At 47.2% G+C, this 27,954-nt stretch overlaps 1 protein-coding gene across 1 annotated transcript in view; it reads left to right on the top strand.

Moving 5' to 3' along the window:
• The window catches only part of LOC132587356 (elastin-like), a 45,241-nt gene extending 17,287 nt beyond the window's left edge, over positions 1 to 27,954 (top strand). The window contains exons 2-4 of the mRNA XM_060259633.1: positions 24,285 to 24,332; positions 26,079 to 26,135; positions 27,863 to 27,954. Of these exons, the coding sequence (XP_060115616.1) occupies positions 24,285 to 24,332; positions 26,079 to 26,135; positions 27,863 to 27,954 (197 nt within the window). The remainder of the gene's footprint in view (positions 1 to 24,284; positions 24,333 to 26,078; positions 26,136 to 27,862) is intronic.

Raw genomic sequence — 27,954 nt, 5'->3', positions numbered from 1 at the left:
AGGAGGTGATGGTGCCTTACTTTGTTTTCACCTGTTTCACCGGTGCCAATTTTAAACTTTTATTGTGGCTAGGAGGCCTCCAAAGCTAGATGTTGTCCAGAGCCTGTTGGAACCTATGAGAGAGCCACGTTGCAAGTCCCTGATCGGAACTGATCTTGGTTGTCTGCAGATCAATAACAGGCGATCTCCAAGTGCCCCCAGGGGGTTGGCAGATCTTCCTGGACAGGGCCTCCGGTGATTTCCTTAAGTGGGACTGTGCCCCAGAAAACTTTCTGCTACATATTGGCTGTGGAGGGGACATGCATGGGATTTGTACTTCCTTAGGAAGAGGTGCTAGTGTTTCCTGCACCCGGGAGGCATCAGTAAAAGGCAGCTTGAGGTTAGGGGCAGGATTTAGATGCAGAATGTGGACACAAGCACAGAAATAGAAATGTTGGCATTAACACATGTTTGTCAGTTTCCAATTTGACTTGAGTAACCCATCACTCTCCGCTTGACCTGCCTGCTGGCTAAAGCCAGCCCTGTTCTCAGCAGCTGCTATTGTTATTATTTATTTGGCATAATTATTAAGTGATGCTGGCGATGATGAGTGGCACACATTGTAAATCTGGAATGTAAACTTGCCATGCGCTATAGACACGGTGCCTATAGGTCTGGGTATGGTGAGACAGGTCCCGAGGGAATTGTTACTTTGGGGCCAGAAATGTCTTTTGGCAGTCTTCTTGACCACAAATGTAAGAGGCAAGCTGCAGTCTCCAAGGCATGAAATGGCCTTATGACTCAGCATGGGGCATTGTTAGACTCATGCTCTTCTTTCCCCGCATGCCTCTCATATGTGGATAATTCTGGGGCATTTGCTTTTGCGGCAGGCCAGTGTTTATCATTGCATTGAGCCATAAACTCTGGTTTGCCTTTTTCATTATAAACCAGAGTGTTTGTGTATGTGTGTGTGTGTGTGTGATGTGTCATCAAGTCATAGTCAACTTATGGCAACCCCATAGGGCTTTCAAGGCAAATGATTAAACAGAAGTGGTTTGCTGTTGTTTTCCTCCGCAAAGTGTTCCTGGGTGGTCTCCCATCCAAGTATTGTTCCAGCTTATCTTGGAAGATCTGACAAGATCGAGCTATACTGCATGATGCCATTCCTCATCCCTATAAACCAGAGTGTGGAATCTTAATTGTATAGGAACAGCAGAAGCCGGAGTGTGTGGTGCATGTAGTGTGTGACAAGCAGTTGTATGCTGCGGAACTGGTAATGTTTAATTATGTCATCACACACAAGCCCAAGGATTCCCCAGGTGTGTTCACGATGGAACAGTTTTCTATCACATCATGCCTACTCCTCAGCACACACCACCTAAGCTGTTGTGTGGGGCTAACAATACATTATAATTTTTTAAAAGTGCCATCAGGATACTTCCAAGAGCCAGTTTGATGTAATGGTTAAGAGCGGCGGATTCTCATCTGGAGAATCAAGTTCGATTCCCCAGTCTTCCATTTGATGCTAGCTTGGGTGACCTTGGGCCATTCACAGTTCTTTCAGAGCCCTCTCAGCCTCTTAAAAAGACAAGCCTCGCTCTCGCCACTAGCATAATTCTAAGAGTTAGAACTTGTGGCTGCCTGACAATTTTTGGCTCTCCTGGCTATTCTACACACAATGCCATATGATGATTAATGAATGGCCTCCAAAATATCCTGCCTTTGACAGTCTTTCTTGGGTCTTGCAAGCTGAGGGCCATGGCTTTATAGAGTCAATCTGTCTCCTGTTGGGTCCTCCTCTTTTCCTGCTGCCTTCAACTTTTCCTAGCATTACTGTCTTTTCCAGAGGCTCTGGTGTTCGTTTCATCATGTGAGCAAAGTACAGAAAAACCTCAGCTTGAGACCCTGGAGAGCCGCTGCCAGTCTGAGAAGACAATACTGACTTTGATGGACCAAGGGTCTGATTCAGTATAAGGCAGCTTCATATGTTCATATATGTTCATACAGTAGCCTCAATTGAGTCATATTGGCTTCTAGGGAGAGTTCAGGCTTGAGCTGATCTAGAATCCACTTGTTTGTCTTTTTGGCTGCCCGCAGTATCCATAAAACAATACATTCCTGACCTAGTTTATGGGATTGCAGCAAAGGTAACCGCAATCTAATTCTTACTGCAAGATCCGTATCCTGGCCTTCTTCCTTCAAACTCAAGATGCGTCTGTCAAAAATTCCCAGGTGGTATTCCTCTTATCTAACTACTGACTAACCGCAGTGCTACCTAGCTTCAGCATCCTGGAGCATCAGAACTCACCCTAGCATGGCACATGAAGTGCTTTGGGCACCCAGAAAGCTCTCAGCAGATTGCTTCTGTAGATTGCAAGTCTTTGTACAGTATTCATTTGGGCAATCCCATTTTTGGTTGTTCCTTGAATACAGCCTGCAGAGTGGTACTGGATCCTGATCTCCAGAGTGGCAAATTCCTGGGAGCTTCTACCACCTCTCTCACTTTTACCCACCCTTTCCTCAATCAGCAGATGTAGTGGGGAAAGCTTGTTCTGTGTATATTTAACAAGACTCTGCAGCATCTTCTCTGACTGTTATTCTCCCTTCTCAGAAATGTTTTTTTGGGAAAGGAGCAACTCCTGTGGGCCTGGTTGGCAACTTCCAGTATCCCCTCCCCTTCCACCCTCTCTTTTTTTAACTTTTGAAGTCAAAAGCCAATCATACTCATCCGCTAATAATTGCAGCATGTAGACAAATTCTTTCCAGAAGTTGCCTGACCGGGGAGGAGGCAAAGACTAGAAAAGCTGTTGCCGCTGTGAATGGAACTGACATTTCCATGCATTTGAAATTTGCTGAGTTTCCCTGCTGAAGGTTAGAAGAGGGACTGGTCTGTCATCTTGGAATGCTCCTACTTTAGGCTGTTGCCATTTCTCAGTGGTTCTGGCAGACATCTAGTAATGGAGTCCCAGAGGCAAACAAGGTCAGACTCCAAATACCATTTTGCATGCCAGCCATCAAAAACCATCACATGCTCCCATTTCCCTGAGCCATGAGACATTTCATGGGCCTCCCTGCTAGGTTTTGGTTTCCTTTGGATGCAGGCACTCATAAGACTTCTGGTGTGTCTCGTGTTTGGTTTATTTTACACAGCATCAGAGCACAGGTGGAGGGGAAGGGGCACTCTTGCAAGGCAGTGGTTTGGCTACCCCACATTAGTGGGGCACCGGCCATCGTTGCACATGCTACAGTAGCATCCAAACTGGACATGTGCATGTATGCAATGAATTATTTTCATTGTTAAGGTTGCCATCCTCCCGGTGGGATCTGGAGATATCCTGCTGCTATGACTGCTCTCCCCTGGAGAAAATGGCTGCTTTGAAGGATAGACTCTATGGCATTATATCACCTTGAGGTTCTTCCGCTTCCCAAACCCTACCCTCCATAGGGTCCACTCTCTCCCCCCCCCCCCAAATTTCCAGCTATTTCCTAATCTGGAGCTGGCAACCCCATAAATCATTGCTCAGGAGTTGAGGCAGGGACTGATTTGTATTGGATCAGGGCAGCAGTTTTTGCAAAGGGACAAAGGCACTGCAAGTTATGTTTGCAGTTCTTGTTTTTGCTGCATTGTTTATTGTTTGCAGTTCTCATTTCTGCTGCATTGCTTCCTGATTTCTGTAATCAATCCAGTTTTTCCATTTCATATCTCATGCTGTTCTGTTTGCATTGTTTTCTAACACTATAATCCAATGTTACTAGAAAGTAAATGAAGAATAAGATAACCCTATGGCTTGGGACCTTCAAGCGGGTCATGGAATCCCTTCTGCTGGGTTGCGAGCTCCTGTAGAGCTGCCTTGAGGGGGGACTGCTTTCTAGAAGGGCCTGCTGCTGGTGCATAGAGAGCTAGGACATCTTGCCTCTTGCAACACTTCACACATACATGGAGAGGACCAGTGAATGGCAGGGTCATGCAGTGGTGGAAGAGATTCTTTGCAGCAGAAGCAAGTTCAGGGACACTTGTCCCACTCAAAAGCTCTCTCGTACTGTCTGTCTCTTCCCTTAGCTTGAGCTGCTGCTTCCTGTCAGCCCTCCAACACTCTGTGCATGCCCTCCTCCCCAACAGTGATGTCACAGCTTTGGCTCCTCCTCTTCCTGTTTTGTAACTTTGATGGTCCATAATTTTTGTTACACACTTGCTGCTCAGTTATCCACCTGTGTGTTAAAGCCGGGTGCCAGATCTGGAAAGGCTGAAGGCCACAGGCTTAGAAGATCTTTAGTTTTTTAATTGCTGAAGAAAAAAGAGGCTGCAATTAATATTAATAGGATATTGAGTGTGAAAATTTGAGGCATGCAACATTTACAATAAAAATTAATGCAATGTTGATCTAGTGTTAATGTGAAATTTATCCACAGATTAACATACTGAAATTGCATTGGTTATGTAAGAGAAAAAACAATCTTCAGTAAATTAGTTATAACTCAACTCATTGTTACACAAACTAGTTATTAATATTCATAATGCTAATAACGACAGTTTAATAAATAGGGATGTGGGAGAAAGGAAATACACAGCAAATATGTTGTCACTAAACCACTTCAAACAACTAAACATCAATCTTGATGTATAAACAAGCTGTCCTACTTAGAAAAAGACAAATATTAAACAACTAAGAACTGAGCATATGATCTCACACCAGTGTGAATATAGGATGTTACACTGACGATGTGTGCCCTAGAAAGTGGCTTACTAAGGACAATTCAGTGATGATGTATTTTTGATGGGTAAGTTCCATCACATGTGGAATGGTAATAACCTGATCTCATCAGAGACTGGAAGTTAAGAACAGTTGGTACTTGAACGAGAAACCGTTTCTCTTAACACCTCAGCTTAATCACTTGCCTGGAAAAACCTTATGGGCTAGCCAGATTTTTTGGTAGAAAAAGCCTAGCAGGAACTCATTTGCATATTAGGCCACTCCCCTGACACCAAGCCAGTCGGAACTGCGTTCCTGCTCAAAAAAAAAGCCCTGGGGCTAACCATAAGTTGTCTGCAACCTGATGATACTTTACACACACGTTCTGTTACCCAGGGGATTCTGAATGCCGTTTGATGTGGCCCCATATGCCCACATGCTGGCCACAGCAGGGCTGGTTGGATCTCCTCTGCCTACCAGTTCTGTGGCTTGGCAAGAATCCACAGCATCGCTTTCCATTTTTTGCAAAAGCGAGCAACAACCCAAGCAGGGCCAGCCCTAGACTGTCTGGCACCCTGGGCAAGGCTGACGTTTGCCCCACACACACACTAATAACATCACTGAGTCACATGGGGGACACGCAATTTGGTGCTCCCAGAAGGCTGGCACCCTAGGCCATCGCCTAGTTTGCCTGGTGGCAGGGCCAGCCTTGAACCCAAGTGATATTTTCAGGTGTTCCCAATACCTAGAGTCCTGCTAACACTGACTTGGATGGCCCGAGTGGGCCTGATCTCATCAGATCTCAGAAGCTAAGCAGGGTCAGCCCTGGTTTGAGCTTGGATGAAAGACTACCAAGAAAGCCCAAGGTCAGTGAAGCAGGCAATCACAAACTACCTCTCTCTCTTGCCTTGAAAACCTCCCAGGGTTGCCATACGTCGGCTGTGATTCGACAGTGGAAGTGGGGGGGGAGTTCTGCTGCCATGCTTGGTAAAGCTTATTACATCTTCCCAATCGGAGAGTCCAGGCATTCCGCTCAATCCTGCTCGTTGGGCCGTCGAGATAGCCCTCCCTCTGTCTTGGTCAGGGGAGGCCAAGTGTAGCTCACTTGGCACCGAGGCTGGGTCTCAGCTCCGCCCGAGGGGGTGGAAGTGCCCCCCTTGCGAGTCTGTCTGCCCCGGCCAACCGCTCTCACGAGCAGCAGGCGCCTCTGGCTCCCCAAGGAGCTCCTGGGAGGCTGGAAAAGGCAGCCCGCAAGGCCAGAGTCTTGCCAAATGGTCTGCCCCCCTCCTTGACCCGTTCTAAAGCCTCAAGCGGCAGGAGCCGAGGGAAGTGTCAGTCTGAGGACAGCAGGGAGGGTGGGTAAAGAATTGGGGGGGTGGGGGGCACAGAAGTATAGCTTCCGTGCAACAGGCAGAGTGGCTTCACTAGGTTTAATTGCACAAGCGGCCCTGCCCTGATACTCAGATCCCTGGACCATCAAGGGTTGCAATGCCCCTATGTGGCAGTGGCTCTCTAATTGTTGCCTTATTCCGAGTCAGATCCCTGGCAGCAGTTCTCCAGGGTCTCTAGCAGAGAGGGGTGTTTCCTAACATCAGATAATCTTGATCTGGAGATGCCAGGGCTGGTGCTTGTTTCCCTTCCTGAGCTGCAGTTCTGTCAGAGGAGGTGCCCAGGGCTCATGTTGCCCTCCTTGACCAAAAGCATGCTTCCCAAAGCTTGTTCTTGTTTTGGAGGAGAGGGTTCAAATTCTTGTCCTTCCATGGAAGCTTGCTGCATGGCCTTGGGTCAATCACCCACTTCTCAGATGGAGGAGGAGGAAGGGCTTGGATTTATACTGTGCCCTTCACTCGGAGTCTCAGGGTGGTTTACAAGCTCTCTTTCCCTCCCCACAACAGACACCCTGTGAGGTAGGTGGGGCTAAGAGAGCTCTTTCGAGAATGGCTCTTGAGAGAACAGCTTTGAGAGAACTATGGCTAACCCAAGGTCACACCAGCAGCTGTATGCGGAAGAGTGGGGAATCAAACCCGGTTCTCCCAGATTAGAGCCCTCGCACTTAACCACTATGCCAAACTGGTTGTCTAGCCTGCCTCACTGGATAAAACAAAGGAGAGGAGAATGATTTAAGCTGCTTTGGGTCTCCAGTGAGGAGAAAAGTGGGATATGAATGAATAAAACCAGGGCTTGTTTTGTAGCAGGAACTCCTTTGCGTATGAAGCCACACACCTCTGATGTAGCCTATCCTCCTGGAGCTTACAGTAGGCCCTGCACTAAAAAGAAGACGACGACTGCAGATTTATACCCCACCCTTCTGTATGAATCAGAGACACAGAGTGGCTTACAGTCTCCTATATCTTCTCCCCCCACAACAGACACCCTGTGAGGTGGGTGGGGCTGAGAGGGCTCTCACAGCAGTTGCCCTTTCAAGGACAACTCCTGTGAGAGCTCTGGCTAACCCAAGGCCATTCCAGCAGCTGCAAGTGGAGGAGTGGGGAATCAAACCCAATTCTCCCAGATAAGAGTCTGCACACTTAACCACTACACCAAACTGGCCCTGTAAGCTCTTGGAGGATTGGCTGCATCTGGGGTGTGTGGCCTAGTATGCAAAGGAGTTCCTGCTACAAAAAAAAGCCCTGAATAAAACAAGACATGACAGTAAAGTAGGTGCAGTAGCAGTCTAAGACTGGAGCATGTGGACAGCACTTGCGCATTCTCGCTTTTCCCTCAAAGCTCAGTCCTACTGCTGGATAATTAACAGAATAATCAAAGCAAGATTTACTCTGAGCATGTGCAGAGTGCTTCCCCTTCACTCAGGTAAGCAACCCCCAACTGACTCTTACTTGCTAGTTTTTGGCATAGACCCCCCCCCCCTCAACAAGCAATGTTAATGATGAGGACTAACATTTCGTAGCATTGTTTACTTTGCTATTCCTCCCCAGCTGTGTTATTATCTTGTGGGGTGAAATGAAGTCTGGTGAAAAGAAAAGAAAAAAAGAAACTTGCTCAGTCCTTGTTTCCCCAAACTCTGATGTCTGTAGCAAAACATTTCTTTGCCATGATTCCCACATCATCTGTTTGTTTTCTTCACCCAGCCGTGGAAAAACTCGGGGTGGGAAGGGAGGGGGGGTTGAGGGCGGAGAAACAGAGAAGCATTTTCCAAAAAGTTGATTCATTTTCTGGGCATTGCATCACTGATGCATGCAAGCTGGCCTCTACTCTCCTCCATCCTTGTTACCTGGGGGTGGGGATGGCTTCCTTTTATTAGCTGTTCGGTTGATGGCAGTTTTGGGTCCTTGCTTTGATGCTCCCCCCCCCCCCCCGGTTTTTTCAAGAGTGTCTCTGAGCATCCTTTCTGCCCAGCTTCCTGCACTTTTGCAGTGGCCCCCTCACCTTCGTTTTTCTAAAGTCATGCAGGAGAGTTTAAGGGATGGAGTTTATGAATTACATTAAACCCCCCTCCCTTCCATTTGAGCACAGAAGAATACCCTGCTGCAGTTACTAAAACAGGGTGGTGAGGAGGAGGAGGAGCAGATTGGATTTATACCCCGCCCTTCACTCAGAGTCTCAGAGCGGCTTACAATCTCCTTCCTTTTCTCTCCCCACAACAGACACCCTGTGAGTTGGGTGGGGCTGAGAGAGCTCTCTTGAGAACTGCTCTCGAGAGAACAGCTGTGAGAGAACTGTGGCTGACCCAAGGGCACTCAGCAGGTGCACGTGGAGGAGCGGGGAATCAAACCCAGTTCCCCTAGATTAGAACCCACCGCTCTTAACCACTACACCAAACTGGCTCTTGAAACTTGGGAGCATCCTTGCTGGATCAAACCTAGGTGCTCCCGTTACTCCATTATCTTCTTTCCTACAGAAACCAACCATATTCTCCCAGAAGAAAGAAGACATGAGGGCAAAGCCTGTCTGTCTTGTTTTCTCCAAACAATTGGCATTCGTTGGTACACTGCTTCTGAACATGGGGGTCCCATTTAACAATCCTGGCTAATAGCCATTCTATTTGTGACTGCTGATAAACCTCTAAGACTGATTTTCCACTTACCTTACGCTGCTGTCACGTTCCTCTTCTCAGCGGGGCTTCCCTCTGATTTCACACTATCTGCCTGGGCTGCAGCTGGCGTTGGCTTTTTTGCACATCATACAGAAACCTCTAAAGGCCAGTTTCTGTTTGACACGTGAAAAAGCCAAAGCTAGCTCCAGCCCCGGGGCAGATAGTGTGAAATTGGAGGGAAGCCCCGCTGAGAAGAGCAACGTGAGAGCGGCGTAAGGTGAGTGGGAAATTGGTCTAGTGGCCCGTGAATACATCTAGTCTTCTAGATATCCTCTGGCAGCGAGTTCCATAAGTATGTGTTGTTTGAAAAATAGTTTTGTGCGGGGGTGGGTGGGACCTGTTGCCTTCAATCATTTTGTTACAAAACATGTAGGATTTGGGCATGTGAGGTTTTGCCCACCTCTGCATGAAAAGCTGCAGCTTTCAAAATCTCCCCTTCTCCCCTCACAGCCATTAAAGCTACAGGAGCCTTCCCAGATCCTCCCTTTCTATTCTACCAGTTTATTTTTGAGATGTTCCCATAATGCACCTGTGCCCTCCAACTAGCCCAAATCAATAGCTGCTGATGGGTCCCAGCCACCGATGTGCTGACAGAGCCTTGGGACTGACTTGCTGGCAGTTCTCACATCTGCCCCTGTTCTTACTCTCTTTAAAAACTGGGCTCCAGATTTCTGCAGGACAAGCTGTTGAGCAGGCCTGTGTTTAGTCCAAGAGGCAAGCTACGACTCTCACGGTAAATAAATATAAATCTCCGAGCCGGCGTAGGAGGCCCCCGATTCTGTCTGGCCAGTTCCTGGAATCATGCATTCCTTTTGCCCAGGATGGATGCATCTTCACAATCTAGAAGGACCGGGTACGTGTCTGTTTTTGGAAATGACCTCATTCACATGCACCTGCTCAGGATTCAGCTTATTTGTTGCTTCCCACAGCCACGTATGGAATGATTTAAGCCTGTTGCTGATACTTACAGCTCTTCCTGAAGAACACTTATGCAGTTAGCAAGTGTAGGTTGAATGAGGGGAGGTTTCCAGTAAAAGGAATCAAAGTGTGCAGCACTTATCAGACAGCTTAAGGCAATAATTGCAATTCATGTGCTGGTACATCAGCCTGTAGTGCCCCTCAAGGAGGTTCTTCGCTGTTTCCCTGTATGAGTCACTGCTCTGGCTTTTCCTTTCCTCAAGTGATCTTTGACTGGGAGTAGGTGATCCTGCCATGCTTTTGTACTGGGTGGATCACTGAGTTACTCTGGATGGAGGAATAAGTGCTTTTGGAAAAGGCTATCTATTCTGTCTCTGCATTCATGAACACATGAACACATGACATATTGAATCAGACCATAGGTCCATAGCATCACTATTGTCTATCCACTGGCAGCAGCTCTCCAAGGTCTCTGACTGAGGTCTTTCCTATCACTTACTACCTGGACCTTTTAACTGGAGATGCGGGGGGTTGAACCTTGGACCTTTTGATGCCACACGGATGCTCTGCCATTGAGTCACGGCCACTCCCTGCTTGGCTGAAATCTCATTTGTGCTGTGTAGACTCAATACACATCCACCTTGATCACCCAACCTGTAATTTAGCAATGATGATACTATCCAGGGCTTTTTTTTAGCAGGAACGCACAGGAGCACAGTTCCGGCTGGCTTGGTGTCAGGGGTGTGGCCTAATATGCAAATGAGTTCTTGCTGGGCTTTTTCTGCATAAAAATCCCTGAATACTATTGATACTAGTGACCTAACAGTAGTTTATTGAAAGGATCACAAATTATGTATGTGAAGCGTTTGCTTGCTGTTAGTAGTAATTGTTATAATTTTTGCTTGATTCCAACCGGCTGTTTATGACAGTCCCATCCACTACAGAACAGGATTCTTTGCTCCTTAATTTAATCACCATAACCATGTAAGGGGCCATTTCAGATTGGAATATTGGCACGGGGGCGGGGAGGCTTTCCCCCAGTGTGCCTCAGTCCTGATTCTCCCTCATGTGCTCCAGTCCTGATCCAAGGCCCATGTGGACACGGGAATTAAGTTTCGAGCAAGGCGGTTCCAGAGCCTATCTGATGGACGGTACTAGGACGGACACACAGAGGATAGAAAGACTGGGTAACATGTAGGTAGGACTTTGATGAATGAGGATTTGGACCTGTCCCCCTTAGGAGGCACAGTGGGTGGTCTATCTGTTCTGTGTCCATTCGTCTACTGGCTGCTTTCTCTCTAGCCTTGAGAACTGGATCTCAGTGTTGCAAGCATGCCATGAAATCCGAAGTTCTGAGCACTAGTCTGGGGCAATAAAACACAATGAAGTTTTGGCATCTCACACTCAGAACGTGCTTTCTAGGTTGTAAGGAAAAGCTCACACTGGGAAATTCCTTGTCTGTGTATATCTTCCCCCACTGCCCCCTCTCTCCTTCCCGCTGCGGCCTTCCATCTAAGTAGCTTTTGCGTGGATTGTTCATTGCTGTCAGGTGAACTCCCAGTTTACATAAAATATAAAATATGTTCATGTTTTTTTTCTCGGGGACAGAGGAGAATCCAGCCTCTGTGAGGAGCCAATCTCATGGTTTGCAGCTGCAAAGCAAGCGTCCAGCTAGAGTTTTGCTAGTTTAAAACATGCAGGGAAGTGAAAGAATCAAACCCATAAGGAAAGGCTAAAGCTTTTTGGTTTAGAGCAGAAAGCCGAAGACATGATAGCGGTTTATAAAATTATGAACGGCATGAAGGGTGTGGATGAGGAGAGTTTCCTCCCCCTCTCTCTCACACACCCACACTCAGTTATAATTGTAGAACTCTAACCGCTATACTGCCTTTTTCACATCACACCTCATTATAGGATGTGGTGATAGCCATTAACAAAAACCTGGCCTACACGTAACAGCATAATGAGGTGGTTATGAGGTATCAGAATTCTGAGGAGGTAGAACGGTAGTGTAGATTGGGAGCTTTCTCTCCCTCTCTCACAATATTAGAATTCGAGGGCACCCTGTGAAATTGTTAGCGACTAGGTTCAGGAGAAGAAAAGGAAATATTTCTTTACTCAGTGACTAATTAGGCTGTGGAATTCACTGCTAGGAGAGGTTGTGATTGAAATAAAGTGAGTTCAGCCAGCTCTGAATCAACCAAGAACACATTATTGCATGAAGAAACAGTCACAAACAGCACAGGCACTTCATTCAATATATACACTGTGGCTGAGTTAAACATACCCCCTTTAGTCGGCAGCAATCCTTCCTAATGGTCTCTCTGAAATCCTTTGTTTGCATTTCCTGGAAGAAATGTCTCACATCCCAGTTGGCTGTTCTAAGAGCATAGGTAGCTTACGAAGGAGGTTAGACAAATTCATGAAGGGGAGAGGTCCGTCAATGGCTACTAGCCCTTGGGGACTGAAGAAGTTTCCATAGAAGGTTTCAGGTGAGTTGCTGTGTTGCTAGAAGAGCGAGATTTGAGTCCGGTAGCACCTGATGAAGGGAGCGTTGACTCTTTAAAGCTTATATCCTGGAACTAGGGTTACCAGGTCCTCTTGTCGATCCAGCGGGGGGGGGGACTTGGGGGGGGGCGTTCCAAGAGTTTAACATGCTGACATCACCTAGAGGTGATGTGATGGCAGGGGTGATATTCTAATTTCTGGGTGAAGAAGAAGACTGCAGATTTATACCCTGCCCTTCTTTCTGAATCAGAGACTCAGAGCGGCTTACAATCTCCTATATCTTCTCTCCCCACAACAGACACCCTGTGAGGTGGGTGGGGCTGAGAGAGCTCTTACAGCAGCTGCCCTTTCAAGGACAACTCCTGCGATAGCTATGGCTGACCCAAGGCCATTCCAGCAGGTGCAAGTGGAGGAGTGGGGAATCAAACCCAGTTCTTTGCACACTTAACTACTACACCAAACTCTATGATAAATTGGCCCTCAAACAATGAAGTTTTGCCTCCAAACCAGAGTATCCCTGTGCAACATCCCTGCTATGATGGTGTCACTTCTGGGTGGTGTCATCATGCCGAGGATGTTATGTGGTGGCATCCCTATTTAGGGGCAGGGTTACCTTTTAGCCAGCTGGTCTGCAGTGGGGAGAAGCCCCTGAAATTGGATGATCCCCTGCTTGGACCTATAGGGACTGGCAACCATACGTGGAAGTCTTGTTGGTCTAAGATTCCACTGGTCTCAAATCTTGCTCTGTCTATAGGTAGCAGCAAACCTAAATACCAGTGCTGGGAGGCAGCAGCAGGAAAAGTCTTTGGCCCCTATACCCCATGTGTTTGACCCTCCAGGGCAACTGGTTGGCCACTGTGTGAAACAGGATACTAGTCTAGATGGACCACTGGGCTGATCCAGCAGGCTTTTCTTATGTTCCTATGTACCACTTCAGACTCAGGGTAAGGACTTACATTTTTCAGAGTTCATGTATGGTTTATAATTCCTTGTAATTAGAAACCTAGTGCAGGATGTTAAGCGATAGGCTAATTTTTCTTTTGCATTGTATATTTATTTAGATATTTATACTCTGCTTTTCTCCCCAATGATGCCTCAAAGCAGGTTACAACATTATTCTCCCTCCTCCATTTTATTCTCACAGCACTCCTGAGGCAGGTTAGACTGAGAGAGTGTGGCTGGCCCAAAGTCACCCATTGAACAAGTCTACACAGAATCCTATTCAATGTGGCTTACTCTAAGGAGAGTGCTTTGGGAGAGGAAGAAGATGAAGATTTTATAGTCTGCTTTTCTCTATCCTAGGGAGTCTCAGAGTAGCTTACATTCCCTTCTTCTCCCCACAGCAGACACCCTGTGAGGTAGGTGGGGCTGAGAGAGCTCTGACTGAGAACTGCTCCTGAGAGAACTTGTGACTAACCCAAGATCACCCAGCAAACTTCCTGTGGAGGAGTAGTTGGGAATCAAACCTGGCCTTCCAGATTAGAGTTTGCTGCTCTAAACACCATACTACACCAGCTCTTAGAGAATGTATTTATTCCATACCAGAGAGCTTTAATGGAGAAGCAAAACTCCATCATTATAGCACACCTTTTCGGCCCTGGCCCCAACCTGGTGGAATCAGCTCCCTGTGGATATGCAGGCCCTACTGGATTTGTTACCTTTCCGTCGGGCCTTTAAGACAGAACAGTTCTGGCAGGCGTTTGGTTGAGGCAAACAGGCATCCTTCTCATTACCTATCCCATCGGCTATCCTCCCCCACAGTGATCCATCATCTGAATTATTATATCTGGGCCATTGATTATACTCCAGCCTGTACTGTGAGCCCGCCTGTCTTTGTTTTATAGTATTGTGCTGTGTTGTTTTGTTTTCAATTGCATTTAATTGGTTTTATTGTATTGGACTGGTTTTATTTGGCTGTAATCCGCCCTGAGCCTGCTTGGGAAAGGGTGGAATATAAATGTACCAAAATAAAATAATAAAATAAATAAATAGACAAGTGTTGAGGATCAGGAGGGCGGTGAAATGGGAGGAGGGCACCCACAGAAAAGGAACACCCTGTGTGCAAACAAAAATAAGTTACAGAAAAGGCCTGATGAGGATTGAGTATGCTCATTGCCATGGGAATGTTGAGGGCAGTAGACTATCAGTTAAAGATCGAAAGTATTTGGGGGAAGGAGGAAAAATTGGGCCTATTCAAGCCTTCAACAGAAGTAGATTTTTATACCCTGCTTTTCTTTACCGTAAGGAGTTTACCATAAGTGACCATCTCCTCCTCTCCCCACAACAGACACCCTGTGAGGTAGGTGGGGCTGGAACTGTGACTGGCCCAAGGTTGCCCAGCAGGCTTCATGTAGAGGAGAAATGGGGAAATCAAATTTGGCTCTCCACATTGCAGTCCGCTGCTGTAGGATTGCCCTGTAAATGAGCTTCTATAGTTGAACAGGAATTCAACTCTGACTCTCCTGGATCCTGATCTGGCACTCCTTACCAGGGCTCGATGTAGGGGGGGGGGGGCAGAGGGGGGTGCTTGCCCCAGGCGCCGATGGAGGGGGGGACACCAAATTGGGTATGGAGTCCATTGTATTCTGTGGGACCATAAGATAGAATGGCCCATAAGGGGGCTCCATTTTTTGATTTTGTCCCCCCCCCCCTCAAAAAACATGTAGATCCAGTCCTGTTCCTTACAATTACTTATTTTAGAGTAGTTTTATGACTCTTTTCCACTGGTACATCCCACTTTACCAGTCCAACCCACTGCATATATAGACTAGGCCTTTGAGGGCTTTTAGAAACAGGATCAGACAAACTCATTATTTGTATATGATAGCTGTTTACCATGACAGCTAAATGGATCCTCCGTGTTCAGAAGCAGGCTACCCCAGAGCACAAACAACAAGACAAAACTGTTGCCTTCCTGCCCTGTTTTACCTTCCCAGGATCAGCCTTCTAGGGAGAGGATGCTGGACTGGGTGGGCCTTCAAGCAGATACTGCTGAGCTCTTTTTGTGCACTTAGACTTCGAAAAATTGAATGTTTGTGTTTTCTGCATTCTTTGAGAATATGGCTCTGTTTGAGAATATGGCTCTTGTGTTTTCTGCATTCTTTGAGAACATGGCTCTGCAACGAGCAATCTTTACCATGTTTAATATGTCTAGCTGCAACCCCTTAATCCCAGTGCACTAAGTTTTCAAATTTCCACTTTGGGTTTAAACACATTTCTAGTAGCCAAACTAGAGAAGGCTGGGGGAGGGGGATTGTTTGGCTGCCTTCCAATCCATGTTTGCGAGGGTCAGGCCCAGGGAATGTTAGTCCCAAAGGGAAGAGGTCAGCAAGATGGTTGGAAATTTTACTTCCCTTCAGGGGTCGATTTGTAGAAAAATAGGTGGTGGAGCTCATCCAGGGATTGTTATGCAGCTGCACCTACTATTCAATGAACAAGGTGGAAAGGAGAAGGTGGAATGCTCAGGAAGGTTCGGGAGCTGTGCTCCTGTGAGCTCCTGCTAAATCCGAGGCCTACTTCCCTTGCAGATCTGCGACATCCCCTGGGTAGAATAGGCAGAAGGTTCATTCATTCGGAAGTGCCACCCTAAACCTGAACTGGAACATTTGAGCTCCTCCCCCTTATCTTGAAGTCCCCACCCTCTTTTGCCCACCAAAGTCAAGCTCATGTCTTAACTCACAATCAAAACTTTAATATTGTCTTCTACACCTTTGCTAGAAGAACACCCTCAAGAATCATCATACCACCATGTTGGGCAGCAGGTAGGGCTGCCAGCTCCAATTTTGGAAATCCTGGAGATTTGTGAGTTGAAGCTTAGGAAGTTGGGGTATGGGGAGCGGAGGGACCTCAATAGGGTAATGCTATAGATTCCATCTTCCAGTGCAGCCATTTTCTCCAGGTGAACTGCTCTCTGCTGCCTGGAGATCAGTAGTAATCCGAGGAGATCTCCAGCCATTGCCTGGAAACTGGCAACCTAGCAGAAGAACTGAATCTCCGGGGGGGGGGTGTTATTTTCATGAGCATATGACTTGTAGCTTATCTACAAGCTCTAATTTGGCAACGTGTCCTTTTGCTTGTTCTCACAAAGTTGCTGAGGACTTGCAAGGAGCATTTGATTGAACTCGCAGCTCGGGTGCAGCAAGGCTCACTGGTACTTTGTTTGGCAGAAGAACCTGTACGGCCTGGCAAAGAGCTTGGCTTTATTAGGATCAGCTCCTGGAGATCTCATCTCTTTGACTGCCAGTAATACCGTTTCTAAAATAAGTTCTTACAGACAAAGCTCAGCTTTGCCACTTGTTGAGGCTGGTTGTGTGAATGAGCATGGAACATTCACAAGAGCATGTGGGTTTGGTCACAGACTGTGGGGCTGCTCTCCAGTCCAATGTGTAGGTCTTTTGGGGAAGGTATGGAGAAGAACATTACAGAATGTTGCCAGTGTAAAGTAGAGGTTAGAATGTTGGACGAGGAACTGGGAGACTCCAGGTTTGAATCCCCACTCTACCATGGAAGCTTGCTGGAGGACTAGAGTCTCCAGCCCCCAGATCCTGGTGGGGGTTCCTCTGCTTTGGGGGGCTTTGGCCTGCTAGCAGCCAGCTGACCAGTGTAAGAAACCCCACCCCCTCAAACAGCGATGTGATCATGTGACTTCCCCGATGTGATAATGTCACTTCCTGGTGATGTCATTGCACTGGGTATGTGGTGTGGCAACCAATATTCCATCTAAACTGCGAAGTCTTGTGAGCAAAAATTCTACTTTGTGAGCTACTAGCATTAAAGTGAAGAGCCCCGTGGCGCACAGTGGTAAAGCTGCAGTACTGCAGTTGAAGCTCTGCTCACGACCTGAGTTCGATCTCGGCAGAAGCTGGGTTCAGGTAGCCAGCTCAAGGTTGACTCAGCCTTCCATTCTTCCAAGGTCGGTAAAATGAGTACCCAGCTTGCCGGGGGGAAAGTGTAGATGACTGGGGAAGGCAATGGCAAACCACCTAGTAAAAAAATCAGCCATGAAAACATCGTGATGCGACGTCAACCCAGAGTCAGAAACAACTGGTGCTTGCACAGGGGACTACCTTTACCTTTTTTGCATTAAAGCTGTGAACTACTGCATAAATTAGTTTACTCTGGGGCCATTTTTTCTGAGCTAAGACAAAAATGTGTGCGTTGGAGGCTATAAAACTGTGAGCTAGTTCACAGTAACTCAGCTTAGAGGGAACACTGGTGTCGACACTCTGGTTTTGGGGCAATCTCTATGGCTTTGAAGACAAAAAACCCCCATGGAGTGTTGCCCCAAAACCGAAGTGTCGTCTCTGACATCACTGACATGATGTCGTCATCTCGGGCCACCCGCCCCTGGAGTGCCCCCCAATTCCCCCGCCATGACGAAGAGGGGACCTGGCAGCCCTCTGTATGACCTTGGGCATACACTCTCAGCCTAACCTACTTTACAGGGCAGTTGTGAGTATAAAATGAAGGAAAGGAAACAATGTAAACTGTTTTGGGGAGAAAGCCAGAGTGTAAATGACGGAAATAAATAAATTGCTGTGCTTTGGATAATTGCTGGAAACGACAGTGGCCAGGAATCCAGCCTCCCTGGGAGCCAGAAGCCCTTCCCTCCGCATCTCAGAACTTGGAGGAGGGGGCTGAAATGCTCATCGGTGATGCAGATACTCTCTCTGTGTGCACACAAATGCTCTCTTGGCTGGATTCTGGCACTCCAACATTCTAAGTAAGCCTTAGAGAAGCTGTGCGCTCTGCGTGTGCTCAAGGTCACTCCTGCTTCCCTGTTTATCCATGTGGTTTAGTCTTGAGCCTTGGCATTAGAAGCCAGCTCCAGAGCAGACTTGGACCAAGCAAAACCCTGGGGCCGTGTTTGATCCTACTCACCCCTTCTCTCTTTCACCCACGCACGTTTGCCTCCTCTGCGGTGGAGGAGAAAACCAAGACAAGAAGTCTGATCCAAAGCAATGGCTGACTGGAGGTAGGGGTGGGGGAGCTGCCTTTGGGAAGAAAACAAAGATTTTTTTTTTATTATTTTTACAAAGCACCCCCCAAAATTGCAAATAAAGTTCCAGCTAATCATTGGCTGTTCCAGCCTTGCTCAGCCAACTTGAAGCCTCAGCACCATCTGCTGGGCAAACTGGATGCGGTGGCACACCTAATCGCTGGTTTCCTGAGCGGCTGAAAGCCGGATGGGAGGAGACGGTAGCTGGCGGGACCTGCAGTCTTGCAGCGGGGCTGCTGGATAAGAAAGGGCTGCTGGATGGGAATGCTGGGAAATTCCTCGAGCCCAAAAGGCAGAGAAAGTCACATCACTTGTCAGAAGGGCTCGCCCAGCTTTACATGTGCTTAGCTCCTTTGCCCTTTGATACAGGATACGTATGTTACTTTCTGGCGGGTTGGTAACCCTGGCCCAGTACTCACAGATGAGGCTGCCCATTGTGTTACTGCATGAGTCACTGTTCAGGCCAAGCTTCCTTTAATCCAGCCTCCACCTAAGAGGGGTACAGTATAGACAAATGAAGGTGCCTTTCACTACATTAGACAATGGGTCCATCCAGCTCAGTGGTGATGGCTCTCCAAGGTCTTAGGCAAAGACAGATCTGTCCCAACCCCTGAGAACCATTTAATAGGAGATGCCATAGAGTGTGTGCTAAGCCAGTTTTTTGCCATTGAGGCAAAACCCCCTATTAGGGGAATCAAAGGCTCTCAAGTAAAGCTAGCACTCCTGGGGTAAGAAAATGAGTTCTTTTATGGAGTCGTGACTGGCTAAGTGAGCAGGTGCATCATTACTGACCCAGTAATGTTTTCTTGATAGACTTTCTTGTTATGGGGTGGGTTGCCATTGCCTTCCCCAGTCATCTACACTTTACTTCCAGTAAGCTGGTATTCATTTTACCAACCTCGGAAGGATGGAAAGCTGAGTCAACCTGAACCCAGCTTCTGCAAAGAGTGGGTTAAATGCAAAAACAAGAATGAAAAATTAAATTTTTGTGCCATCCAGCCTGATGAAGAGCTCTGGTGAGCTTGAAAGCTTGCAGAATGTTTTGTGTCAACTTGGGCAGCCCTCATAAAAGATACTAAGAGTGGGAAGACACCATGGTATACCTCACCTTCTCAGATTGTGGAGGCTAAGCAAGGCTGGTGCTTGGATGGGAGACCACTGAGGAAGGCAATGGCCAACCACCTCTGCTGCTCATTCACCTTGCTGGGGTCACCATAGGTCAGTTATAACTTGATGGCACTTAGGTACCTAATAAAAAGTATTACACAGATTTCATTCTTATTTTGGAATTTGCATGGACCAATACAGCAGCACAACTTTTTCTAATATTAAATGGGTAGTTCCTATAACAGAAGGGTACAAGCAAGTGATGTTCTTTAGGGATCAGAAGCAGTGCTATTACATGTGTTCAGTAATAATCTGAAATATAAGAGTGAGCAGTGAACAGGTCAAGTTAGCAAGTGACACTAAATGATTTAGGATAGGTGGAAATCAATGTGAGTTCCAAAGAGCTCCAAGAAGACCTCCACAGATTGGGTGAGTGTGCTATAACATGGTTTGTGTTGCTGTTTGTGTGTGGATGGGGGGTGTCCTAATTACACTTACCCTGATATTGATGGGGTCTGACCTGATAGTGGCTGCCCAAGAAAGAGATCTTGGAGGTATGATGGAGGTCTCCATGCAAAAATCAATTCACAGTGCAGCAATGGTGAAAAGGCACTTTCTGCACTAAGGGTGATTAGGAAAAGTTTTCAAATTAATCTTCTTTATGGAGTGGGGAGTCCATCTGCAAGCCATGCAAAGGAAATGCCATCAGAAACTATTGTGCCCCTATTGACCTTGAAGACCAAAATCAGTTTTTTTGTTGTTTGTGGGGGGAAGCACTGGGTAAAGATGACTTATTATTCACTAGGATGTCTGTATAGTCATCTCTTATCAAGCCCCATTGTGCAAATGGCCAAGCAGTTGCCAGAAGCCTCTAATTCAGAGATGGCCAACGGTAACTCTCCAGATGTTTTTTGCCTACAACTCCCATCAGCCCCAGCCAACATGCCCAGTGGCTGAGGCTGATGGGAGTTGTAGGCAAAAAAAAATCTGGAGCGCTACCGTTGGCCACCCCTGCTCTAATTCATTCTGCTACTCAGGGCTTTTTTTTGTAGCAGGAACTCCTTTACATATTAGGCCACATACCCCTGATCTAACCAATCCCCCTGGAGCTCACAGTAGGCCCTGTACGAAGAGCCCTGTAAGCTCTTGGAGGATTGGCTACATCAGGGGTATGTGGCCCAATATGCAAAGGAGTTCCTGCTACAAAAAAAAGCCGACTGACCAACATTTTGGCTCAATGAGCTTTCAGCTCTTTCCTTTCAACTGTGGCCCACTTTGCTTTGAACTGTGCAGGCTGGAGGGTGGGGGTCAGATTGGATGACCTCCTGGTTACCTCCAGCCTGTGAGTCTGATTCTTCCCCACTCCCCGGCAGTTCTGTCACACGTGTGTTTCTTCAGACTTTTCATTGTTTTTCTCAATCCGCTTCCCTCGACCGAGCATCGGATTGGTTTCTCAATCCAGCTTGGCGCACATGGGACTCTCTGGCTTTTGTTGATTTAACTTTGGCTGCCATCCACCCAGCCATTAAGCAGGGTTTAGAAGAGTTCTAGTCCCTCCCAAGGCAAGGGGAAAGCTGGTTTAAGAAAATACCAACTGGCCAGCTTCACCATTGTGTGGATTGGCTGCTTGTTCCTCTTCTTTTCCAGCTGTTTCTTGCAGCATTCTCTACTATTTGGCCATAAACCGAAAAAAATTTCAGGTGGTAACACTTAATCTGCACATTGTGCTTAGTGAGATTTAGGGGGGGAGAGGAACAATTGGGAGGCACTGGTCACTGTTGCTGCTGTCTGGTGCATGCAGTGGGCATTTTCCTGCTGGAATCCAGGCCTCATTTTGGGCAGGAGCTCACAGGAGTGGAGCTCCGGAACCTCTGAATTTTATTGTGCTCTTTCTTTCTTAAATCCTCTTCCCCCAAATCCTTGCTTCTGGGCTCCATTGTTCAAACCCCCTGTGAGAATTTTGCTGAACTCTAAGATTTGACAAACTTTCTAATATTTTCCCCTCACAAAAAATGGAGAAATAACCAAAACATACAAGCAGACAGATGGAAATCTTCATCATGCCACTGTGACCGCACAGGAGAAAGTCATTTATAAGGTGTGATGGGAGTAAGGTTTTAGTATGACAATTATAATTCAAGAAACGTTTTAAGGTAGATACTGAGCTGATATAATTTAGTACACCTTCCGGTGATGTCAGGGGTGTGTGGCATATGCAAATGAGTTACACAAATGAGTTGTGCTAATGGGCTCCAGCACCCCTTTTGCTGTGAAATGACCCCTGCTCATATCCATAGCGAGGGGCTGAAAACAGGCTATTGCCTGCCTGCCGTTGGCTTGCAAGGTCCTTCTCCCAGCTATTGGTCAGCTGCTGTGACAGGACCAGTGTCAACATTCCATAAGGTGGGGCAGCTGTCGGGTCCCAGGGCTTCTAATGCAGCCCACTGCCACTTCTTCAACCAAAGAGTAACTGACACGTGGCATTCACTGCCACAGGTGGCAGCTACAAGCACGGATCGCTTCAAGAGGGGAGTGGATAAATATTTGGAGCAGAGGTCCCCCAGTGGCTATTAACCACAAGGTATAGATGAAACATTCTGTCTGGGGCAGGGATGCTCTGCATTCTTGGTGCTTGGGAGGGCAACAGTGTGAGGGCTTCTAGTGTCCTGGCCCTACGGATGGACCTCCTGATTGGCCACTGTGTGACACAGAGTGTTGAACTGGATGGGCCATTGACTTAATCCAACATGGCTTCTCTTATGTTCTTACCTCCCCTGTTGGGGAGACCCACATGTTCTCAGGGTACAGGCGGGTTCCCTCCTCCTGATCCATAGCAGAACACCACACACATGGGGATAGAAGAGAACCTGCAGCTCACCTCTGACTCACCTGGTGGGAACCCCAAACCCAGCCTACATACCCTGTGATATGTGATTTGAGATTTGGGCTCAGGGGGAGATTTGGGCATTTGAGATTTGGGCTCAGGAGGAGTCTGCTGGTGATGGCAAGCCCTTCCTTTGCACCATGGCAACTCCAGAAATAATATTTCATTTCCTGACTTAGCTACATCTCTGAGAGTCTCATCTTGTAACCTGGAGGATGTCTATCCTAATGGCAGATGGAGAGGGGTTAGTTGTGATTAGGCTGCGATGAGACAAAACACTCTGTGTATACTCCATGGTCCTCTCTTCGTAGTCATCACTCCACACATCGCAAAGCTGAGCCTAGCACTAGAACTGACTCTGGGGTTTGTGAACTGGTAATCTTAATTCATATTAAGCTTTCTTTAGAAGGTGAGATCAGGGCTGGGGCTCAGATCAGCCATACTTTCATAGGGGTTTCCTCCCAGCCAAGAACTCTCTAGCCTCCCTTCCCCACACAGTTTGGACATCCAGGCTCCATCTGGAGCATGAAAACCAAACAGGCAAGTCAGCCTCTCAGTTGAGAGAGAGGCCAATACTGTTCAAATTCCCTAAGCAAAATACATTACACTTAAACAAAAGTGTTTACTTCGAAGGGAAGAGGCAAAATAAAGTGCAGGAGGGAGAGAAACGTGAAAAAGGACTAGCTATATGTTGCCTAATTGTAGGCCAGAATCCCATCAGAGACAGCCAATGGCCTGTCAGCAGCACTGATGTGCAAGCAAGTTGCTGACACGTCCTTTGTGTGTTCCAATGACCGTTCTGTGTCTGCTGTATTTTTCATTGCTCGTATAACCTAGTGGCTTAGAGAATGGGCCAGGGCCTAGAAAGCCCCTGTTTCTAATCTTGGCTTTGGCAGTGAGCTCTCTTAAATGGCCCACACCACTTAGAATGCCCCCCCATGACCAAATAGGGAGAGAATTATATTAACTTTCCTCCCGCAGTTGATTTAGGGGTCGCAGAGATAACACACATGCAGAGCTTTGAAGATATAAAAGTCTGGCTGTCTTCCATGGGAAACAGGATTCTGAATGAGATGGATTTTTGACCTTTTCCAGCACTGAGGCATTCATATTCTCCTTCCAGTGAGCATCTGACTGGCCCCTCTTGGAAGCAGGGTGCCAGACCAGGGCTCATGTTCTCAGGCCTTGTAGAAATCCTAAACATCATGCTTAATCTGAGCACATGGCAGCCTCTCCACATTGTGGCCCTCATCAAGGGCTTGACTTGCCACATTAGGAAGAGTTGCCAGTCTCTAGGTAACGTGAACACATGAAGCTGCCTTCTACTGAGTCAGACTCTTGGTCCATCAAAGCCAGTATTGTCTAATCAGACTGGCAGGAGCTCTCAAAAGAGTCTCAGGCAGAACATATATGAACATATGAAGCTGCCTTATACTGAATCAGACCCTCAGTCCATCAAAGTCAGTATTGTCTACTCAGACTGGCAGCGGCTCTCCAGGGTCTCAAGCTGAGGTTTTTCACACCTATTTGCCTGGACCCTTTTTTGGAGATGCCAGGGATTGAACCCGGGACCTTCTGCTTACCAAGCAGATGCTCTACCACTGAGCCACTGTCCCTCCCAGAGGTCTTTCACATCACCTACCATCTGGTCCTTTGAACTGGAGATGCAGGGGATTGAACCTGGAACTTTCTGCATGCCAAGCAGATGCTCTTCTACTGAACCTACAGCTCCAGGTAGGCCTGGAGATCTCTTGAAATTAAAACTTATCTCTAAACTACAGAGATCAGTTCTCCTGGAGGGGGAGGGTGGGCTCTATAGCATTATAGGTTGCTCTGGTACCTCTCTTCCCCAGACTCTGTCCTTTCCAGGCTCTACCTCCAAATATCCAGGGATTTCTCTACTTGGCGCTGGAAACCCTAGGAAGTTCTGTTCTCCCCCATGGTGCCACAATGTATGGGATTGAATGGGTCGATTAAGCAGAGGAGCTGTTCTCTGGCAGTGGGAGAGCAGCAGGCAAGTTGGAGACCAGAGGGGGAAAGAGATTCAGAGGGATCAAAATTCTTCCAGACCATTTGCCATTTTGTGAAGAGGAAGAGGATGAATCTGCACACAAAGAACCCTTCTGATTCTTGTTTCCTTTGCAGGGGTCCCTGGTGCTGGAGTGGGAATTCCAGGAAGGGGATATTACCCAGGTAAGTGTCAATTTAACCATCAGCAGATGTTTCAGATATAATGGCATGGATGCTGGGCTTTTTTTGCATCAGGAACTCCTGTAAGTAGAGGAGTGGGGAATCGAACCCGGTTCTCCCAGAAAAGAGTCTGCACACTTAACCTCTATACCAAATTGGTGTAGTCCAGTTGGGGAGCAGATGGCCCATCCACAGTGATATGTGGACCTTATATGTTGCTGGCCTTTGTCATGTTTTTCAAGAAAAATTGGAACTCAGGGTTTCTTTGCAACAAACAGAGACTCCTGTAATCTGGTAACTGAGCTTATGTGCCCATGTCGCATCTAGCACCATTGAACAGTTTTTTATGATCCAAAACACTTTCCTTAAACAAATACGAATTTCCTCCAATCACTTTTGAACTTTATTAAGTACCAGCCCATGCTTTGAGCCAGTGTGGCATAGTGGTTAGAGTGTCTGACTAGGTTGAGAAAAGATAAGAACATAAGAGAAGCCATGTTGGATCAGGCCAATGGCCCATCCAGTCCAACACTCTGTGTCGCACAATGGCCAAAAAAAGCAGGTGCCATCAGGAGGTCCATCAGTGGGTCCAGGACACTAGAAGTCCTCCTACTGTTGCCCCTGCAAGCACCAAGAATGCAGAGCATCACTGCCCCAGACAGAGTTCCAACAATACACTGTGGCTAATTGCCACTGATGGACCTCTGCTCCATATGTTTATCCAATCCCCTCTTGAAGCTGCCTTTGCTTGCAGCTGCCGCCATCACCTGTGACAGTGAAGTTGCTTTTCTCAAGCAAGGTTCTGGAAGACTCCAGGTTTCTCCCTCTCCCAGAAGACTAGAACTCGAGGGCATCCATCCAATGAAGCTGATGGGCAGTATGTTCAGGACAGACAAAAGGAAATACTACTTTACACAGAGAGTGATTCAAACGTGGAATTCGGTGCCAGAGGATATAGTGACGGCCACAGGAATAAACAGCTTGAAAAGGGGATTAGATAGATTCATGGAGGATAAGTCTAGCCATGGTGACTGAGGGGAACCTCCACATTCAGAGGCATTAAGACTCTGAATCCCAGAGCTGGGAGGTAACATCAGTAGAAGGTCTCAGCTTCTATGCCCTGTTATTGGCCTTCCGGAAGAATTGGTTGATCATTGTGTGGGACAAGATGCTGGACTAGATGGGCCACTGATCTGAACCACCAGGGCTTTTCTTATCTTCTTAAGGAGTTTCACATTTTCCTTCCGCCATTTTTATCCTCACAAAACAACTCTGTGAGTTAGCTTAAGTTGAGAGACCATGACTGGCGCATGGTCCTCTAGCTATCTTCATGGTAGCGCAGGGATCTGAACCCAGATCTCCCAAACCCTAGTCATATATTAACCACTACAGTACACTGGGTCTGTGTTTCATTGAATGGCTAATGGCAGGGCTTTTTTTTAGCAGGAACACACAAGAATGCAGTTCCAACTGGCTTGGTGTAGGGCGTGTGGCCTAATATTCAAATGAGTTCCTGCTGGGCTGTTTCTACAAAAAAAGCCCTGTATGAAACAGTGGTGATGTCAGAGGGTGTGGCCTAATGTGTAAATAAGTTCCTGCTGGACTATTTCTACAACAACAACAACAAAAGCCCTGGCTAATGCCTCCGAGTCTGTAACAGTTTGGTTATCTGGAATTGTATGTCCTTAAGAAAGTCCTGTCCTGGGGGGGGAGATGCAAACTGAATTTTTTTGTCTCTGCCCTTTGTAGGAGCTGGTGTTGGAGGCCTGGGAGTAGGTGGCCTTGGGACTGGCGTTGGAGGAGCAGGTGAGTCCCTGCTAGAACTGTTCCTTTCTGCAAGGCAAAGCTGGTGGAAGGCAGGCAAAAACCTTTCTGGGCAACAGACCTCCCTCTTTTATTTAGAAGGAATTTACAACCAAAGAGTACCTTCTTTATCTGTAGAAAGCCCCTGATTCATTCTCCAGCGTCTTTGTGTAAGGATTTTCAGGCAGGAGTTGAGAGGAAAGAAATTTCTTAACCTGAGTCCCTGGAGAGCTGATTCCAAAGAGCCAGCGCCGGGATAGGTATAAGCAGCACACCACAAAGCAGTTGACATTGTGTGCTGGAGTGGGTATAAATGTTGGCTGAGCATCTGGGAGGCCCAGGTTCAAATCCCTCCTCTGCCATGGAAGCTTGCTGGGTGACCTTGGGCCGGTTACACACTCTCAGCTTAATCTACCTCACAAAGTTGTTGTGGGGATAAAATGGAGGAAGGGACAATGTTGTCAGCCGCATGGGTGACCCACTGGGGGAAAAGGAGATGTAAAAATGAAGTCAGAAATATAAGCAGCAGAGGCTTCCCTAAGCCCAAAGTACCTGCCCACCAGGAGGATGTCCACTGCATGATGCTGTGGCGTTGCTCTCACTAATCAGCATCTGCTCGGGGCAGACAATTGTGTCTCAGTTCAGTCTGCTGTGGATGGGTCATCCCATCCCTTCTAAGGCCCAGACACAGCAAAAAAGTGTCTTCAGAGAAAGCTGCCTGCTGAAATTCTGTGTGGGTCATTGTCCTGGGCTTGCTTCTGTCAATAGAATGGGCACCTTCAGATCAGCAACTTACCAGAAACACAGGGGGCTGGCTGTTCTGAAGATGGGTCAAATTGATATACTTTAAAAAGAAGTTTCACACATGAGCATGAAGGGCGAGGGTCTCCGACTTTAAGACTGTACAAGTGTGCCTTGGGAACAGCCTGAATGTGGCTGACAGTAGATCCATGCATTTAACCATGTATTTGCCTGAATGTCATATGTGGATTCTGTTTTATCAACCAAAGTGGTGTGTGGACAGGGGGTGGCAAAATGTTCCTTGCTTGTAGCTTCCCTCCCCAAACGTTCTTTCCTTCTGAGATGAGTTTCCATACTAGATGTAAGATTAGCTGGGAGAGTAAGACTTGGCAATTGATTTGGGTGCCAGAGTGGAAGACAGATCACCTGGCATCAGTGTTCCCTCTGAGTTTGGGTGAGCTAGCTCACAGATTTTTAGCCTCCAGCTCACCCTTTTTTGTCTTAGCTCAGGAAGGATGACCCCAGAGTACACTAATTTATGCAGTAGCTCACAACTTTAATGCCAGTAGCTCACAAAGTAGATTTTTTGCTCACAAGACTCTGCAGCTTAGAGGGAACATTGCCTGGCATGTCTTTTGGTGGCTTATGGAACTGTTTGCCTTTCCACCACGAGGCCTTTGGGGACCATTCCAGAGAGCCTGGACCCCTTTGGGCCTTTGACTTCTGGAAGTATTTGGTTGCTAATTTTTACAACACAGTGTTCTTTATTGTGGTGGCTTCTTGTTGCATTTTAGCCCATTTGCAAGTTTTGTTTTGAAACCTTTCCTTCAAAATTCTTCAGGTGCATAATTTCCTGGGAAAGCAGTATTGTACAAAGGGGCAAAAACACTTTTTGAAATGAGTTGCAGGCTGGTGGGGTGGAGGGAAGAGAAGGTTTCCTCTGGGCATGCCATTGTTGTCTCATTGGGCCTCTGTTGTTTCTTCTCTAGGCTTTGGCGGAGGAGTGAAACCACCCAAACCAGGTAAATGGCAGCTGTTCCCACACTGCCCTCCTCCTCCTTGTGACTTGTGGAAACGATGA

This window comes from Heteronotia binoei, chromosome 18 (assembly GCF_032191835.1).
Source record: "Heteronotia binoei isolate CCM8104 ecotype False Entrance Well chromosome 18, APGP_CSIRO_Hbin_v1, whole genome shotgun sequence".
In the NCBI taxonomy this organism is placed as follows: Eukaryota; Metazoa; Chordata; class Lepidosauria; order Squamata; family Gekkonidae; genus Heteronotia; species Heteronotia binoei.
This window is presented reverse-complemented; position numbering and strand designations above follow the sequence as displayed.